Source organism: Panthera pardus, unplaced genomic scaffold, assembly GCF_024362965.1.
Source record: "Panthera pardus isolate Hobbes unplaced genomic scaffold, ASM2436296v1 HiC_scaffold_17, whole genome shotgun sequence".
NCBI lineage: Eukaryota > Metazoa > Chordata > Mammalia > Carnivora > Felidae > Panthera > Panthera pardus.
The window spans coordinates 111565139-111584952 of record NW_026526732.1 but is presented as its reverse complement, the minus strand read 5'-3'; the positions used below and the strand labels follow the sequence as shown (position 1 = coordinate 111584952).

Genomic DNA, 19814 nt, shown 5'->3' with positions numbered 1-19814 from the left:
TTCAACAATAAAAAGAATGAAGTTCTGATACCCACTACAATATGCATGAGTCTGGGAAACATTCAGGCCAAGTGAAAGAAGCCAGGAACACAAAGGGCCACATATTGTGTGATTCCATTGATATGAAATATCCAGAACAGACAAATCCATAGAGGGCAGAGCATAGATTAGCAGATGCCAGACGGATGGGGTTTTGGGCTGATGGTGGGAGGGGGTCGGAACTGACGGCCAGGAAAGAATTCTTGAAGATGTCTTTGGTGCAAAAAGGTGATTTTATTAAAGCACAGGGACAGGACCCGTGGGCAGGAAGGGCTGCACTGGGGTTGTGACGGGTAACCGATTATTATATGCCCTCAGGTTGGGAGGGGGTTAGGGATAGAGTAAGTCTCTAAGATATTTTGGACGCAAGGTTTCCAGAACTTTGAGGGTCTAGCTGTTGTTAGGAAAATGCCATTTACTACTGTTTAGTAAAACCTCAAGTCATGAGGCCCTTCAGATGTATATGAGGGGCCATAAGCTTGAAGTATGATTGTCAGCATATATTTTATGGCAGAGTTGAGATAAAGGACGTTTCCAAAGGAATTTTATATGTTAAAGTAGACTTACAGGATCCTGGGGGGTTGGGGGGCGGGGGTCAGGATACTGTTAAGCCAAGATTCCCTATTGCCCCCAGCAAAGTGTCATCATCCAGGCAGATGAGCTCCTAGAAGGAGGTTACTCTGTTAGTTTCAAGGACTTGTCAATGGGCTGTAGGCAGTAAGGGAATTTAATTTCTCATTTGCCTTAGTTTCCTCCACCACCAAGGCAAACACTTAAACCCCTTTCCTTTGTTCTTGAGTAGCCAGGAGTGTCTGAGGAATATCACACATACTCCACCTGGGGGTGGGGGAGGAAGGGGCAGGACTGTCAGTCTGTCCTTTGCCCTCAGCTTGCCCGAAGTTCCCTCATCAAGAGGATGGGGAGAAAGGGAAATTGGGATGGGGTTTCATTTTGGACTGATGGAAATGTTTTAATATTAGCCTGTAGTGATATTGCAAAACTCCATGAACCTAACAGAAACGATTAAAACAGGTGAACTTTATGCTATGTGAAATATATTTCAATTAACCCAGTAAAAACAAAACAAAACAAAAAACTATGCACTATTAAAAATCTACCTGCCCTGCAATACCCACCTCCGCCAGGAATAATCTCCCTCAACTGTGAACTTCCACAGGACTTTATTTTTTTTCTAAGCGCAGTTACTCCTGTGTGCATGTAGTCTCTCTCCTGTTAGATCGTAAACTCTTAAAGGCAAGCAGTCACATCTTACCATCCTTCTCTTCACAGACCTAAGCAGTTTGCTCACTCACTGAACACCTACTATGAGCGACCTCTCTGCCAGGACCTGGGAATAAGCACCAACAGTGACCCCCGTGCTTGAAGGTCTTAGACCTCAAGTACCTAGAGACAGACCTGTAGACAAACACAGTAAGCCAATAAGCTTTTCCAAACATAAGGCTAATAGCATAAACGTGCAGGCTGTGCGGGCTGGAGAGGGTCACAACCGTGGGGGCGTGGTCAGCTCTACTCGGAATGCAAGTCTGGAAGAATTTAAACAGTAGGGGGGTGAAATGCAGAAAACAATTTTCTCCTCTGGTGGCACAATATCCAATACTTCTCAATAATCTTTAAGAAATCTTTAAACTCAAAAAGACAGGTTCCAAGAAAAAGGAAAAAAGAGGAAAGGATAAACAGAACGGAAAGTGCTAAATGACCAGTCTGGTCACTGAATACTTTTCTAAGATTCCTGTTCCTCCTGCTACCCAAGTGAAATTCCTTCTCCGGTCACACTTTCAACCCCCCACCCCACCTGCAGCAGGGGCTCCGCGCACTCACAGCCCCTGGACACGCCGAGGGTGGGCGAGGCGGGGCTCACTGCTTCCCCCAAGCCAACCCCACACTTTCATGCAACGGACAGTGGTGGGCGGCGGTGGGGACAGACAGACTCACTTGAGTTTCTTGAAGGCTTCCTGGCCTCCGGCCACGTAGTTGCCCCCGCTCTGGATCTGGTCTAGCTTCCGGATGCGGTGCCCGGTGCGCGGGGTGTAGATGTTCCTGACGGCTCCAAAGGGCGCCTGAACGCCGCCCGTCACCTCCTTCAGAAAGACGTCGAAGCTGGACACCTTCTTCTCATGGATGACGACGCGGCGGCCGGCGAAGAAGGGGTCCCCGTTGCGGTACACCAGCACGCTCTTCACGACCGGCTGGGACAGGTGGCTGGACCTGGCGCCGGTGCCGCTCATCTTCCCCGCGGGACGCCGCCCGGCTGGCTCCTCCCGGGAGGCGCCTCTGCTGCCCGGCGGCCTCACAGCACGCACCCCGTGGGGGTCGCTTCCTGAAACCTACGCGAAACAGACAAGCCCGCGGTTTAAAAAAAAAAAAAAAAAAAAAAAAAAAAAGGAGCAGCTCCAGGGCGCCTGGCGTGCACCCAGCCGAGACCCTGCGGGCTGCGGACTCGCGGGCCACGTCCAGGTATTTCACCAAAGTCTGGACAGCCAATCAGCGCTCGCCGTGCACGCACCACACCTGCTTCGCAGGCCACCGGCCGAGCCCAGGTGCTGCTGCCGCCGGACAGGAGCGCGCGAGGGGCTTTACGCAGGCAAGCGGAGGGGGCGCCGGGCCGAGAGGTGGGCACGCGCGCTCACACGCACACACGGATTAGAAAGATGCCCAAGCTCCATTTCTAGTATCATATTCGTGTTACTCTTTCCAAAAGGCTTTTCTCTCCTTGCTTCCTCACTTCTGTCTCCTGCTTGCTCCCCCAAGTGAAAGCAATTAAGTTCTGCCTGGAATTGCCCAGATTTTTATTTGCTGAAAAGTAATAGCCTAACGTGCACTGAGAGACAGAGAGAGAGAGAGAGAGAGAGAGAGAGAGAGAGAGAGAGAGAGAGAGAGAGAGAGAAAGAAAACTTGAGGGCTATGGGGGAGGCTCGAGCTTCCGGGACCCCTCGCCCCCTCCCGCGACCCTCCGCGCCGCCGCCGGCCAAGGTCCCGTGGGCACCGTTTGAACACTGTGGGGAGCGGCGCGCAACCGAGTCCCAGGACGGGAGGCGGTGGGTGGGGTGGGGCCGCCCGCAGCTGGGGTACCTGGCGACACTGGAGGGCCGGCTGGGGGAGGGGCGGCTCGGGCGGGCCCGGAGGGGGCGCAGCGCGGCGGCTCCGCCGGCACAGCGCTCAACCCCGCGGTGGCGCGAAGCTCCCGCTGTTCCTCCGCTGCCGTTGTCTCCGCGGGCCTCCCTCGCCCCCGGGGGGGGGGGGGGGGGGATGGACTTGTTACTTCTCGCCGTTTCCATAGCAACTGCAGCCAAGCGCGGAGCCGAGTCCGCGAACGAGTCCGTGCGCGCGCCCGAGCCCCTTGGGCTTTGCCCGCAGGCTCCGGGGAGAGAGTGGAGAAGTGAGGGTTGGGGGCGGGGGTGGAGGGAAAGTCTGGGTTATCGGGCGGTCATTCTCCGAATGGACGCCTACTGTGTGCCAGGCGCTATGCTGGAAGCTGGCGATACGGCGGTAAAGAGGACAATCTGAGATGTTTTGTGCGCCTACCACCGCCTAACTTTAGAAGGCTAAATGGCCGAACAGCTGTGTGTGCCCCAGACCCCACATCCTTGCATCAATGCCTGGGTGCGACAGGGGAGGGGAGCTTTAAGAATTCTAGGAAAGAGGTGTTGTCCAGTGCAGTCTGGGACATATGTCTTGTGGGACCAAGAAAATTCTCTTTAAAAAGTTGAACCCTTTCAGCTCATTCCTGCCAGGATTCCCTTTATTCCTCCTGAGACCTTGCTGCTACCTGTCATGTGCAAATTTCGTCACCCGCTGTTCCTCTTGCATCAAATATGAGTAAAAGTAATACTGATAATAACTACCATTAATTGAATGTTTTTGCATGTAGCAGGCATTGTGTTAGGGACTTTAAGTAAACTGCCTGATGTTCACAATAGCCTTCAGAGGTAAGTATGATTCTTTCCTCAGATGAGGAAATGGAGAGGTAGAGAGGCCAAAGAAGCTTACCTCAGGTCACACACAAAAATTCAACCCTGGTTCTCTGGAATTCCAGAACTACTTTGACCACCGTGTCATAGTAATCTAAAAAGTGAACGTGTAAAACATTGCAGTCCAGGGAGCAGAAACATTTTTATTAAAATTTCCTAATACATTAATTCCTTGGAAGTGAACAGGTTTTTTTCTTTTTAATTTTTTTTTTTTTTTTTTTTTTTTTTTTAAGGAAGAAAGAGAGTGTGAGCAGGGGAGAGGCAGAGGGTGAGAGAGAGAATCCCAAACAGGCTCCGTGCTCAGCTTGGAGCTTGTTGGGGGACTGGATCCCATGACCCTGGGATCATGACCTGAGCCAAAATCAAGAATCAGAGGTTCAACCAACTGAGCCACCCAGGCGTCCTGAAACTTAACAGTTTTCAAAAGAAGACCAAAGACAAGGGAATAATGCAGAGAAAAAAAAGAGAAAGGAATTCTGTGAACCAGTTATAAACAATGTACAGGTTGCAGGAATGAGCAGGGAAAATATCTGTGCAAATATGCTACCAAGCGAGAAGTAAGACAGAATACCTGTTTTGAGGGATGGAAGGCAGTAAACCGAGCAACCCTTGGACCACTTAGTATCTAATTACTGGCTATTGGGGAGGGGAAGGCCTTGACTCATAGCTTTTGCCAATTTTTGTGGTTAAAATACTGCAAATGTGGCTGGTTTCCAGCTACCAATTTGTGGTCACTGAAGGCAAGAGATGCACGGTTGCATGCCATTATTTGGTATTTCCACCATATCATTACAGTAGACATGGAACTTCATAGATAATAGTAAAATCTAGGTGGTGATGAATTTTGAGCATCTATTACCTTTGTTTTTAATATAACTTATTTAACTGTACATTTCTACAATTTAATTTTTTTAGTGGCTATGTTTGAGATTTTTGAAAATTTAACAACTGCCTCTCACAAGGCAGTAGAAGGCAGCTCTCAGCAGCCGTGTTCCTGAACAGCTACCCCACGCTATCAAAAGGCAGTCTAGACTCAACACGTTGACATGATCGCATGTTTTCACCAACACCACCTCTTTTCCTATATTCTCTGTCTCCATAAATGGACCCTCATCTACCCATCTGAACATGCACATTTCTCTTCCTCACAGAACACATTTAACTGCAGAGACACAACAACATAGCCACCTATTCAGTCTCTCTGCTCCTTCTGTTTGTTGAATTCGTTTGGGAGCTGTCCCCTCTTATGCAGAAACCCAAAACTGAGCCAAGGGAGGATTTCAGAAGCCACAAAGGTTACAGAAACCCTGATCACAAAGGGCTGAGGTGGAATGGGAAGCCACTTCAGGTGGATGCTGGGGAATGTTCGAGCGGTCACACACAGGAGAGTTTTGTAGAAACAAAACTATGCTTCTTCCTAAGTGTGAGATATCAGGAGTGAGAGATGGCAAGAGATTCTCAAAGAAGTTTTACTGTGCATCAGAAACATTGCCATAAAGGTATTTGGCATTTCTTCAAGAGCCTGAATAAATTTCTGAAATGCTTCTGATTCTGTCTTACTGTGGAAATAATAATTATTTCAAGGTAGGGGCGCCTGGTTGGCTCAGTTGGTTGAGTGTCTGATTCTTGATTTTGGCTCAGGTCATAATCCCACAGTCATGGGATTGAGCCCCAGGTCCAGTTCCTCACTGACTGTGGAACCTGCTTGGGATTCTCTCTCTCTCCCTGTCTCTCTCCCTCTGTTTCTCTCTCTGCCCCTCCTCCACTCATGTGCACACAGATAGGTGCACATGCTCTCTCTCACTCTAAAATAAAAATTTAAGGGGGAGCCTGGGTGGCTCAGTAAACTTAGCGTCCGACTTTGACTGAGGTCATGATCTCATGGTTCGTGGGCTCGAGCCCCACATCGGGCTCTGTGCTGACAGCTCAGAGCCTGGAGCCTGCCTCAGATTCTGTGTCTCCCTCTCTCTCTGCCCTTCCCCCATTCACACTCTGTGTGTGTGTGTGTCTCTCTCTCTCAAAAATAAACATTAAAAAATTTTTAAATAAAATTTAAAAAATAATAAATTATTATTTCAATGTAATACTGTGCTGAAACCAGACCACATTGCACCCCGAGTTTTATAAGGGTTCTTCAGGGGTACCTGGGTGTCTCAGTCGGTTAAGTGTCCAACTTCAGCTCAGGTCATGATCTCGAGGGCTGTGAGTTCAAGCCCCAGGTCGGGATCTATGCTGACAGCTCAGGGGCTGGAGCCTGCTTCAGAATCTGTGTCTCCCTCTCTCTCTGCCCCTCCCCCTCTCTCTCTCTCTCTCAAAAATAAATAAACATTTAAAAAAATTTATATAATGTTTCTTTAGTCACCAAGTTCTATCCATTCTCCCTCTCAAATATTTCTTGATGAGTCAATCCATTCGTACATCTCCAAATCCATTTCCACTTTCTGAATTCAGGGCACCATCATCACCTAAAATGTCACCTTGTCTCCACCTGTTTTTCCCTACTATCCATTCTCCACAGAAGAGCCTGGAAGACTGTTGGAAAACACACATCTAATCATGTCACTTTGCAGCTGAAAACTTATTGGATGTCCCCCGTTTTTTGTACGATAACATCCAACATCATCAACAGTGATCACAACAGCCTGGCTTTGCTGGCTTATAATGCTCGAATCCCATTCTCTTCTCGCTCGATTCTCCCTGCGGCTTCCCAAAGTCAAGCCTTATCCTTCCACATCCTTGAATATTCCTTTGCACATACTTTACAGCTCATTATCCCCCACTGCCTTTTTGGCTCCTTGCAACCAAGTCCCAATTAAATGTTATTTCCCCAGGAAAGATTTACTACCTCAGTTCCCAGATCAGAATAGCTCTGCACATATTTTATATTTTCCTCCACAGTTCTTACTGATTGTAATGATAAACCTTTGTATAATTACATGTTTAATTTTTGTCTTTGTATAATTAGATGTTTAGTCTTTCTATAATTATATGTGTAGACATATAAATACCCTGAAGGAAAAGACTTGTGTCCATTTTATCCATCCATATATCCCCAGTGCCTAGCACAGAGGCTGATATATATGTAATATATACATTATAGTAAGTACTAAATAATTTTCAGTTTATAAATTAAGCTGGAGCACCATTTTTTAAGCGTCTGACTCGGGTTGAATGCCTGAGTTAAATGCCACTTCCGGATCCGGGCAGGAGGTCCAGCCCCTCAGAGCCACCAGGCAAGAGCATCCGGTGTCAATTGGGTGGACCCACCCGGAAACCCCGCGTGGAGTCGCAGGAAGAGGCGGGGCCAGCCAGGAAACTTACAAGAGGGCCCAGGCTTCGCGCCTCCCGGAGCTCTGCGGGGGCTCCCTGGCACTTGCTCTTCTTGAGCTCCGGGACCTAGCACAGTAGACGACGTAGCTGCTGCCGAGGCCCAGGGGGACCAGTGGACGCCCTTCCAGTCCCAGGCAGGCTCTGAGGTTACCACGTTCACCACCGGGGTTTCTACTCGGCTCTGATGGTTTCCTGTGCAGGAACTGTGTTTTCCGTCGAGACGTGGCTGGCTGACTCCATCTTCCACCTTAACACCCTAGGTGTGCTGGTGCTGTAACCCTCCAGTCCGAGAGGGACCCCGCAGAGCAACCCTCTGCACTCTCTGCCGGATTTGCAGGCCACGTTTGACGCCAAGATGCCCACCTTCCAGCTTTTCTCTGTCCCGGCCAACATTCCCTTCACGTCTAGCTCCCGCTGACCTCCCACCGTGTTTCCCCTCAAAGTCTCTCTTCTGCTGCTTAAGCCCCGACCGAGCCGTAGTTCCAGAAATGGAGTGGATGAGCCAAGTCCTGCTGACGGTGGACATAGTTAACTCTGGGGACTCGATGGAAATCACCGTCTTCGGACAGCCCCCGTGTACAGAATCGGGTGAAGAGCATGTTCCTGAGCCTGGCAAACTGGCACCGGAAACATCGTGCCCGAGGTGAGGGTCTCTGAAAACCTGCAGGTGGAGGGAGCCACCCACGAACTACCGTACCTGCCTCTCTTCCAGCCTTTATTACCTTAGCAAAAGTGTTCTGCATGCATGCAGTGTGCTGGGCATCCCTTAGCGAGAGGAGTCTAAATAGGACCTTGGGAAAGTAAACAGATCTGACACATTCAGGCCCGTCACTGCCCACGCAGCCTCAGCTTGGCGTCACCGCGGCGTCACCGCTATGTCCGGGTCTCAGCTTCAGAGTCTCCACCTGAGAAGTGAGGCTGCGAGCACCTCCCCTCCTCCACCACGCCCCTCACTCAATGAGGAGTAGTTTGGAACAGTGAGCATTTTTTCTTATCCATCTGAGAAGATGAAACAACTTGAGGAGTGCTTGAAAGCTGATGTATCAGGTCCCTGGATTCCTAAACATTTTTTTGCACAAGTATTTTCAAGAGCATTGTAAGAAAGTCCTGCTTCTGCTGCTCAAGTTCAAGAGAAGCAAGTATGCATTACTCTCTGCATTCTTTTCTTTCTTTTTTTCCTGTGTCTTGAGGGGTAGTGCCTTGATTATTATGATGCAAAAGTAAGTTTGTGGTGGTGCCTGGATGGCTCAGTCAGTTGGGCATCCAACTTTGGCTCAGGTGATGATCTTGAGGTTCCTGAGTTCAAGCACCACCTTGGCTCTGTACTAACAACTCAGAGTCTGGAGCCTGCTTGGGATTCTTTGTCTCCCTCTCGCTGTGCCCCTCCCCCCACTCATACTCTGTCTCTCTCTTCTCTCTCTCAGAAATAAACACTTAAAAAATTTTAAGTGAGTTGGTAGTGCCATTCTAGTAAAGAACTAAATTTCCTCTTTGTCCGATGGTACAAATACCTTTGCTCACTTAAAATTAAATATAGGGAGAAAGAGAGAAAGGGAGAAAGGGAGGATGGATGGACACAGCCAGATGGGGAGAAATGCATCTGCACAGGATGCCAGACTCTTACCCACCACTGAGTTTTGACAGTCTGTCAAGGCAATAGAGATATTTATGACATGTGGAACATATTCTGCTAGTTTTCCTTTGAAGAACGTCCTCACCGTTACAACTGGTGTTCTCATCTCAATCTCAGAACGAACACCTTCAGCTTCTTGAGACTGTTTCTTGGACATTCATTTGAATAACGGTGGCTGCTTCTGATAAGCCCTGCATTCCTCTTGTCCCATTAACTCAGCTGATGTCAGTAATGACCAAACTCTTCTTCATGTCTGTGTACTGAGTTGCCTACCCCAGGTGGCTGTATCTAAAGTGCCCAAAAGTGTAAGAAGGACTGTCCTTATCTCCTATTCACAGCCAAATCATGTAGATTCTACTTAACATGCCCTAAGCCTTCCCCTTCTCATTTTACCCCCTCACCCTACCGAGGTTTAGAGCTTAGTAAGAATGCTTGCTCTATACATCACTATGTATTTAAGGAGTTATGAGTAATAAAAAGTAATCATTTCCTACTTTAGTTGATTTGGTGCCATTTAGAGTATAAGATGAGTAATCACAATCTCCTGAAACAATAAACTTGAACCTTCATTTTTTATGTAGCTTCCTGTCATAATGCAAACCCCAAAGAAACCTATAGCAATTTGTCTTTAAATTCTACATAAACCAGGGGCACCTGGGTGGCTCAGTAGGTTAAGCATCCAACTTCAGCTCAGGTCATGATCTCATGGCTGGTGGGTTCGAGCCTCGCATCAGGCTCTGTGCTGACAGCTCAGAGCCTGGAGCCTGCTTCGGATTCTGTGTCTCCCTCTGCCCCTTCCCCACTCACACTCTGTCTCTCTGTTTCTTAAAAAATAAATAAACATTAAAAAATTTTAATTCTATATAAACCAAATGTCACATTTTTCTAAGTTACTATTTTCTTCTTCTGAAAAACATACAATTTCATGGCAAGAGATTTAATGTCAGTGAAAAGCTTCAGTTAATTAGGGTATGATCTGCAAGCCCCACAGTAAAATGGCAAGTTTAGAGGCAGAGAGAAGTTGAGAGAATTCACACAGAGGGTTTCTATTTCCTCTGAACTGCAGAAGGAAATATTATCTTGCCGGAATCTTCTGGCACTTAGCATCATGGTAAAGTCAGGTATTTAATAAATATCTGTTAAATGAATTAATCTAAGAGTTAAGGGTGATGCAGACATAAGAAAGAGCCAAGGTATCTTGAGGAGAGCCAAACAGCTACTATGATAAACCCAATGTTGTGTTAGGTGCTACTGTGAAATGTATTTGTTCATATATGATTTCTGCCTTTATGGATCCCTTAAAAAGGATATTTATAGAATCCCATTTCCAACATGAGCTAAATATCCTGAATCACTCTCCTTGTAAAACAATTACAAAATGCTGGATTTAAAAATATTTAAGGCTTTCAAAATGCATTGTCAATTTAGCAAGAATGAAAATCATTCAGAAAAGCCAAAAGCTGAGTGAAAACAGAAAGCTGGGGAGGTAATCAAGCACTGAAATCAGCTTCAACCCTAAGAACACCTGCCCATGCCCTGGTGACCTGAGACTCATGTTCTTTTTCTATTTTTAAAAATTTATTTATTTTGAGAGAAAGGGGTGGGGGGTGGCAGAGAGAAAGGGAGAGAAAATTCCAAGCAGGCTCCACACCAGTGCAGAGCCTGACTCGGGACTTGAACCCCGAAATCATGACCTGAGCCGAAATCAAGAGTCAGACCCCTAACTGACTGAGCCATCCAGGCGTCCCAGTCAAAGGCCAAATTGAGACTATTTGCCATGTCTGATCAAAGTTCCAGAAGGAGAAATAGATACAATGGAACAGAGGCATTATTTGAAATGTTTTCCAGAATGGCTGAAAGATATAAATCCTCATATTCAGGAAGTCAAATGAATCCCAGGTAGGATAAATTCAAAGAATCACCATCTAGGTACATTGAAGTGATTCTGCCATAGAAAATATACAAAATATGATCCTAAAAGCGGTTTGTGGAAAAATACAAATTACCACAAATGAAACACATTAATGGCTGACTTCTCAAAAGCAACAATAGAAATAAGAAGACGGTGAACTAAGATCTTCAATGTGTTGAGGAAATAATTCTAAATATGAGATTTCTACCCCAGCAAAATTATCTTTCTCAAGAATGAGTGCAAATTAAGAGCATTTTCCACCAGTAGGAATTCTCTGAAGAAAATTTCAAAGAACTTAACTCAAGCATAAAAGAAATGATCTTGAATAAAAGTCCAAAAGGCAAGTAGGACTGATGAACAAAGACAAAGACATCATTAACTATGTGGTCAACATTTTTAACAATTACATAACACAGTAAGAACAAGGTCTGATGTATGGTGTTTAGGACACAATTTGAACTAACATACTGGAAAATAATTGCATATAAATGGAGAGGGGAGTGGCGGCGAAAGTTTAAGTATTATAAGAACTTTCACACCCACGAGGATGGTTGTGAGAATTTAAAGCACATAAAAATGAGTGTTGGGGGGCGCCTGGGCGGCTCAGTCGGTTAAGCGTCCGACTTCGGCTCAGGTCATGATCTCGCGGTCCGTGGGTTCGAGCCCCACGTCGGGCTCTGTGCTGACAGCTCAGAGCCTGGAGCCTGTTTCAGATTCTGTGTCTCCCTCTTTCTGACCCTCCCCTGTTCATGCTTTCTCTCTCTCTGTCTCAAAAATAAATAAATGTTAAAAAAATTTTAAAGAAAATGAGTGTTAATGAGTATGTGGAGGAATTAGAACACTCATACATTTCTGGGGGGAATGTAAAATGGTGTAGCCTCTTTGGAAAAGAGTCTGGCAGTTACTCAAAAGTTAGACATAGTGTACCATATGACCCAGCAATTTCATTTCTAGGCATATACCCAAGAGAATTGAAAACATATGTTGGCACAAAAGTGTGTATACAAATGTTCACAGAAACAGCGTTTATAACAGCCCCAAAGTGAAAACAACACCATCAGCTGACGGGCGGGGATACCACATTTGGATTTACATGGGAACTGGAAGCTGACAAGTGAGATGCTAATCTTCACACTGTCCCATGCCCCGTGTTCCAGCCTTTGTTATTGGGACCAAATTTACTTCCCTTCCTACCTTTACTCTACGGTGTGTGTTTTTCTCTGGTGATGCCTCAGTTTCTCATAAGAACACATTCCTAGCAGGTCCACCTGACAGTCTAGCAGACGTGTTCAGATGCACGTGAATCCCCGTAGTGGACATAGCTGAGACCTGAGCTAGGGCGCCTTCCTTCCACCACCGCCCCCCCCCCCCCGCCACCTCCCTCCCTTCCTTTCTCTCTCCTCCTCCCCCTTTCTGCGTCACTCCTTTTACACACACATACATATAACATTCATTTGCTCAACTATTTGGCAAGCACTGTTCTAAGCACTTGGAGCGGTGACAAAATAGACAATGTGTCACCCTTCTGGACATTTTAGAGAATGGCATGGCAAGTGCTATGAACAGGAAAAGGGTTGTGACAGACAGTGACTACGGGATACTTTACGTGGATTAAGGAAGGCCTTCCTTTCTTTCTTTTTATTTAAATTCCAGTTAGTTAACATGTAGCGTTAAATTAGTTTCACGTGTACAGTTGGGTTTTTTTGGATTCCATACATCATCTGGTGCTCACTCCTTAGTCCCCATCTAGTTGTGTTTTCTGTTTTGTTTTTGTTTTTTGTTTGTTTTTTAGAGAGCGTGAGCAGGGAAGGGGGGCAGAGGGACAGAGAGAGAGAATCTTAAGCAGGCTCTACTCAGTGCAGAGTCTGAATGGGTCTCGATCCCACAATCCTGGGATCACGACCTGAGCCAAAATCAAGATCTGGATGCTCAACTGACTGAGCTACCATTTTTAACTTTTTGAGGAATTTCCATACTGCTTTCCAAAGTGGCTATACCAGTTCATAAAGAATGTGTAAAACTCAACACCCCTCCAAAAAACCGAATAATCCAGGTAAAAAATGGATAGAAGACATGCATAGGCGTTTTTTTAAAGAAGACATCCAGATGGCTAACAGATACATGAAAAGATGCTCACCATCACTCATCATCAGGGAAGTACAAATCAAAACTACAATGAGATACCACCTCACACCTGTCACAAGGGCTAAACTTAAGAACACAGGGAATAGCAGTGGTTGGCAAAGACGTGGAGAAAGGGGAACCCCTTAAAACTGGTGATGGGAACGCAAACTCGTGCAGCCACTGAAGATATTTTTTTTTAAGTTTATTTATTTATTTTGAGAGAGAGTGCGCATGTGAGTGGGGAAGGGGCAGAGAGAGAGAGAGAGAGAGAGAGGGAGAATCCCAAGCAGCCTCCGCATGGTCAGTGTAGAGCCTGACTTGGGGCTCAAACTCACGAACCATGAGATCATGACCTGAGCAGAAATAAAGAGCCAGACACTTAACCGACTGAGCCGCCCAGGTGCCCCTAAGGAAGGTCTTTCTGATGAGGTGAACATTCAGCTCGGTTAAATGACAAGAGATACTCAGCTGTGCAAAAACCTGGCGTGTAAGCATTCCATACAAAGAAAACAGCCGTGTATATGTTATATCTTATGTATTATATGTCATAATCTGAGAGCTTCCCTCACCCCTAAAGATGGAAGAAGTGGGATTTTACACAGAACCCACCCCTGGTTGGCTTGTTCCACTCACCCAGGTGGGATGCTGGAATCCACCTTGAACGGCACCCCAAATGAGAGACCCCGACTCACAGGGCCCTCAGCTGTGGGGACCCTCCACCAGATCCCTCTTGGGGCACAGCCATATTTCCAACCTACTGCACGCTCTCATGGGGCCTCTGGGCATATGGTTTTCAGGGTTTCTAACCTGATTCCACAGGGAGGGGAACTTCAGGGAAATCCCAGCCTAGGTGCAGAATCACAGCAAGGAAAAGCCAGCCAGAAGCCCTCTTCCCTTGCTTTTAGGGAATTCCAGACTCTGCATATCTAAGCTCTGGAAGACGAAGAGTGGAAATTTCTCCAATCCCTGGAGGACATTCTGATAGAGCAGGAGCATAAAACCTGGATTCCCCAAGAGGAGTAAGGGACTCAGGGCTCTTGTGCCCCTACGAGGGTCAGAGGGGACAGTGGTCAGCACCGGCTGGGCCTCCTCTCAGGCAGCCTCACTGATTGTTCCTGGCTTTCAGGGCCCTCCCTGACGGGGCTTAGTCATCTCTGCAGTGATGTCTTTTGAGTGAGTATGGGAGAGAGGACTATTTGCCTTCTGGATTCTTCCTGGGCTCATTCCTCCAGATTGTCTTTGCTCATTTTCTTTTCCTCATGAGGATTCCTTCCATTTCCTCTCCCATCTCCTCAGGGTATCATATCCAATCAGTTCTTCAAGACCCATCTCAAAACTCACCTCAGCTGGGTGGCCTTCCCTGAGTGCTGTTACTTCATTAATGTCTTCTTGGCTGAATGCCAACAAACACCTAGACTCTTATTCATACCCTCTTGTTATTTCCCCTCTCTTCCTCACTTCCTCCCTCCCCACTTTCTTCTTTTCCTTCCTTCCTTCCTTCTTAATAATAAACTTTTTGAAAAAAGTTATTACTAAATTTGGAATGTGTAATGATAATATTTCAAACATATGTGAGGGGTATAAAACATTAACAATAGGGGCACTTGGGTGGCTCAGTCAGTTGAGTGTCAGACTCTTGATCTCGGCTCAGGTCATGATCTCAGGGTTCGTGGGATCAAGCCCCAAGTCCAGCTCTGTGCTAACAGCATGGAGCCTGCTTGGGATTCTGTCTCTCTCTCTCTCTCTCTTCCTCTCTCTGCCCCTCCCCCACTTGTTTTCTCTTTCTGTCTCCCAAAATATATAAGCTTAAAGAACATTACCAATAATGCAAAGATATGTATGCCCCCCACCACATACCAGCTCAAGAACAAAATATTACCAGGGGTGCCTGGTGGCTCAGTAGTTTTAATGTCCCGCTCTTTATCTTGGCTCAGGTCATGATCTAATGGTTCGTGAGTTCTAGCCCCGCATTGGGCTCTGTGCTTACAGCAGGGAGCCTGCTTGGGATTTTCTCTTCCCTCTCTCTGCTCCTCCCCCACTCGTGCACACACATGCACTGCTCACGCTCGCTTGCTCTCTCTCTAAATAAACTTTTTAAAAGATGTTTAAAAAGAACAAAATATTACCATTTCCCATGATATCTCAGTGTGCTCCTGCCCACCCTACCCCAATGGGTAACTGTGGGGAAATAAGTTCAAGAATTCCTTATACTTACATAAATGGGTTAAAAAAAAGCTTAGGGGGAAAGCTGCCACCACAGGGGGAAAGCTGCCACCACAGGGCGAAAGTGCCCAAGGTTAGTTAGTGAGATATTATAATGGGATCACGAGTAACTTGTTATATCACCTGCAGGCAACGACTTGCCATCTGGTGCCAATATGCTTTAATCACAAGCTCCACTTGTCCCCCAGAGCCTTTGTTTCTTGCACACACAAGTTAATGATTACCATCTGATTGTTTTCTTCACATTCATCACGTGTGTAAGATCTTAAGAACTCAATAGAGACAAAAAGCCTGTTTGGGGGCTCTTGCCTCCTCCCAGACATTAGCCTCTCTCATTTTCAATTCTGTGTCCGCTCTCTTGCTGGACAAGAGAGAACTCCAGACTCATAGTCTGCGACAGGTAACCACTATCCCGAACGTTGTGTCTATCATTCTCCCTTACTTTTCTTTGTAGTTTCACCACTTTCTATCTCTAACCAGTGAATTATTTAGTTCTGCATGCTTTTGAATTTTACACCAGTAGAATTTTACTATAGGTACTTGTTTTGTGCATTATTTTTTGGACTCTGCATTTTGTTTGTGAACGTCCTTCCATGTTGGTGCATGCTGCTGAGTTCATTTTCACTGCTGTATGGTGTCCTTGGGATGACTGCATCATTATTTGTTTATCCATTCTGTTGTTCTTCCACATTAGGATTGTCTGTATTCTTAATTATGAGCTATACCTCTATAAGCATTCTTGTAGATGTCTCCTGATGCATCTGTGTGGGAGTTTCTCCAAGATATGTACAAAGTATTAGAAATGCCAGTTCTAAGAGTACACACATATCCAACTTTATAGAGATGCCAAATGACTTCCAAAGTGGTTGTCCTAGTTTAAAGTCTCACCAGTGGTGGATGAGAACTCCTGGGGCTCCACATCCTTCATGACCTCAGTCTGTCATCTCTTAATTTTTGCCGATGTGGGGGCAAAATCTTGGAGGGTTTAGTTAGAATTTCTTTGATTTCTATGAAGTTAAATATTCTTTCACATGTATTTATCGGTCACTTAAGTTTCCTCTTTTGTTAAGAGCCTGTTCAAACCTTTTGCCCATTTTAAAAATGGAGCTGTGAGGTATTTTTTTCTCCTTACCTTTCTGGATATTGAATAGCTCCTCAGATATTCTCAATATATGCAGTCCTGTATTGGTTATATATTTTACCAATATCACCTCCTTGTTTGTGGAGTTTTTGTTTTCTATTTATGGCTTTCTTGAAACTGAAGTTCTTAATTTTAATTAAATTAGATGTGTAAATATTTTCCTTTGAGCTTTGTGCTTTCTGTGTATTATTTAAGCAATTCTTTCTATCTTGGGATCAGGATGATATTCTCTTACATTACCTTGTAAAAGCTTTACAGTTTTGCGTATGGCATTTAGGGTTAATTCACCATGAATTGAGTTTTGTGTGTTGTGAGAGAGGGATCAAATTTCATTTTGTTCACATGGACAAAAAGTTGTTGCCATAATTTATTATATAGTGTCCAATATAATATGCTGCTACCTCTATAATATGTTGCTACCTCTATCATATGCCAACTGTCCAAATATAATGTGGATCTGCATCTGCTTTCTCCTCTGTTCCATTGGTCCAATTAGCTAGGCTTGCAGTAAAACTATGCCATCTTAAGGATTATGGCTTATAAGAAGTCCTGATATTTTTGTGAGGCATGTCCTAACACATTTTTCTTTTTTTTTTTTTTAAGGATATTTTTGGTATTTTACTCCCCCATAACAAAAAGAGATAGGTTAAATAAATTAAATTGGAAACGAAAAAGGAGAGGATAATTGAAGTTGCTCCAGATATTGAAAAGAAAATCAGAGCATGTATATACAACATTATACCAATACATTTGAAAACCAATACAATAAAAAATTCTGCAGGGGCGTCTGGGTGGCTCAGTCGGTTGGGCGTCTGATTCTTTATTTCAGCTCAGGTCAAGATCCCAGGGTAATAGGATTGAGCCCCTTGTCGGACTCCAGGCTGAACATGGAGCTGCTTGAGATTCTCTCTCTCCCTCTCCATCTGCCCCTCCACACTCTCTTGCACGCACTCGCTTTCTCTCTAAAAAAAAAAAAATTAAAATAAAAAATAAGGGGCACATGGGTGGCTTAGTTGGTTGAGCATCCAACTCTTGATTTTGGCTCAGGTCATGATATCCCAGTTCATGGGATCAAGCCCCTCATCGGGCTCTGCACTGACAGTGCAGAGCCTGGTTGGGATTGTCTCTCACTCCCTCTCTCTCTCTGCCCCTTCCTGCTCATGCACTCTCTCTCTCTCTCTCAAAATAAATATAAGTAAATGATAAGATAAGATAAAATTTCTCAAAATGTATAACTCAGTCTGACTCAGCAACTGATTTTTTTAGAGAATTTTGTTTTCTAGTTATTGCTGACAATGTATATAAATGCAATAGATCTTTTCATTGCGTCCAGAAACTGAAGCTTTCCTGGATTTTGCCAGATAACATTTAGATTGGAATTTTTACATTAATGTAATTTGCTTTTTGTTGTTGTCCTTGGCCTATATATGTTTTGATATATAAAGGTCATGCTACCTTCTGAAAGATTTGGTATTAGATCAAAATTATAGCTCTTTGACTACTTGGTAAAACTCGCCAGTGAAATTGCCAGTGAACTCATTTGGGTCCTGTTAGTTGTTTTTGTTTTAATCAGATTTGGGAAGTAATGTATTTTAGTACTATGTCCGTTTCGCTCTTGTTCAAGTTCACTGGCATTAAGCCGTCCATTGCAACCTCTCATCTGCTAAAGGTCTGCAGGGTCTGTGGCGGGTCCCATCTTGTCCATTTCCACCATTGTTCCTTTTGGCTGCATTCTTCTACTCTTCGTTAATTTCACCAGGGTTTTGTCAATTTTATTAGTCTTTTCAGAAAAAAACAACTTTGGCTTTATTGATCATCTCCATGTTATGCTTTATTACTTTGTCACTTATTTCCGGTTCTTTGAAAAACATCCCCTTTCCTGTTATTTCCTTGAGTTTACTTTGCTTTCCACCCCCCCCCAACTGCCTAAGATAAAAGTTTATTATTTATTATTTTTTAGCTTTGCCATATCTATCCATTATCAGAAGTTGGCCGGAAAACCCAAAATAAATATTTCACTACAAATTCTATAAAGCATTGAGTACAAACAGTCCTTTTATGTCATGTGTAAAATAAAATGTGGAGAGAAGGGGAAGAAGAGAGGCATTCTGGTGCAGGAAGCAGTGTCACCTTGGCAGTGTCTCCCTGGGCCCTGAGGACTCTAACATGGCATCCGTGGCGGTGGCACCTGGCCAAACACAATGTCACTGCAGAGGCAATGGTGCACAGGTTCTGGCGCCCGCCTCCTCAAGCGGCAGATGCCTCAGGAAACAGCACCAGAAGGAGTGAGAGCAGAAAATGAGGGACATTCAGGAACCATGCTGATGAAAGGGCTCATTCCCTGGGAACTCCTAGAAGTAACTAGAGGGAACCTTCGGGACGGGGGAAGGTTATGGGATGCACAGGTACTTTTCATAGGAATCAAGAGCCTGAAAAGATGTGCCTTATTAATTTTGACCAATTTTACCCCCTGGCCTGATATGGTCTGGGAAAATCTAGGGCTTTGAGCCATGAGAGCAAGGGAGCAGGGTATATGCAAAAAAATGGATAGAATCTAGTAATGTTGAAAAAGACAAGTTAGTAACTATTTTAAATATCAGTGTGGCATTTTTTCATTTTATTTTTAGTTTTTTTAAATTTACATCCAAATTTGTTAGCGTATAGTGCAACAATGATTTCGGGAGTAGATTCCTTAATGCCCCTTACCCATTTAGCCCATCCCCCCTCCCACAACCCCTCAGGTAACCCTCAGTTTGTTCTCCATATTTATGAGTCTCTTCTGTTCTGTCTCCCCTGTTTTTATATTATTTTTGTTTCCCTTCCCTTATGTTCATCTGTTTTGTCTCAAAGTCCTCATAGGAGTAAAGTCATATGATATTTGTCTTTCTCTGACTAATTTCACTTAGCGTAATATCCTCCAGTTCCATCCACATAGTTGCAAATGTCAAGATTTCACTCTTTTTGATTGCTGAGTAATACTCCATTGTTTATATCTATACCACATCTTCTTTATCCATTCGTCCATCAATGGACATTTGGGCTCTTTCCATCCTTTGGCTATTGTCGATAGTGCTGCTATATAAACATGGGGGTGCATGTGTCCCTTCGAAACAGCACACCTGTATCCCTTGGCTAAGTGCCTAGTAGTGCAATTGCTAGGTCGTAGGGTAGTTCTATTTTTAGTTTTTTGAGGAACCTCCATACTGTTTTCCAGAGTGGCTGCACCAGTTTGCATTCCCAATTATCAGTGTGGTTTTAAGATAAGAAAACAACTCTGCATTAGAGTTTCGTCCAAAGATGCTGAGATTTACATTACTGTTTCTTCACAAACAGGCCATTCCGCAGACCCCCGCTCTAAAGGGGTAGAGTTAATGAGATTCTTTAACCAGTAAAGCCACTTGTAAACTACAGAAATTCTCAGAG

General features: G+C 44.9%; 1 protein-coding gene across 1 annotated transcript in view; it reads right to left on the bottom strand.

Annotated features, from left to right (window-relative positions):
- The window catches only part of DCDC2 (doublecortin domain containing 2), a 163268-nt gene extending 160025 nt beyond the window's left edge, over positions 1 to 3243 (bottom strand). Inside the window, exons 1-2 of the mRNA XM_053904848.1 lie at positions 3130 to 3243; positions 1993 to 2384 (exon numbers count right to left, since the gene is read on the bottom strand). Coding sequence (XP_053760823.1) covers positions 1993 to 2285 — 293 coding nt within the window. The 5' untranslated portion in view covers positions 2286 to 2384; positions 3130 to 3243. The remainder of the gene's footprint in view (positions 1 to 1992; positions 2385 to 3129) is intronic.
- Positions 3244 to 19814: the final 16571 nt, after the last annotated feature.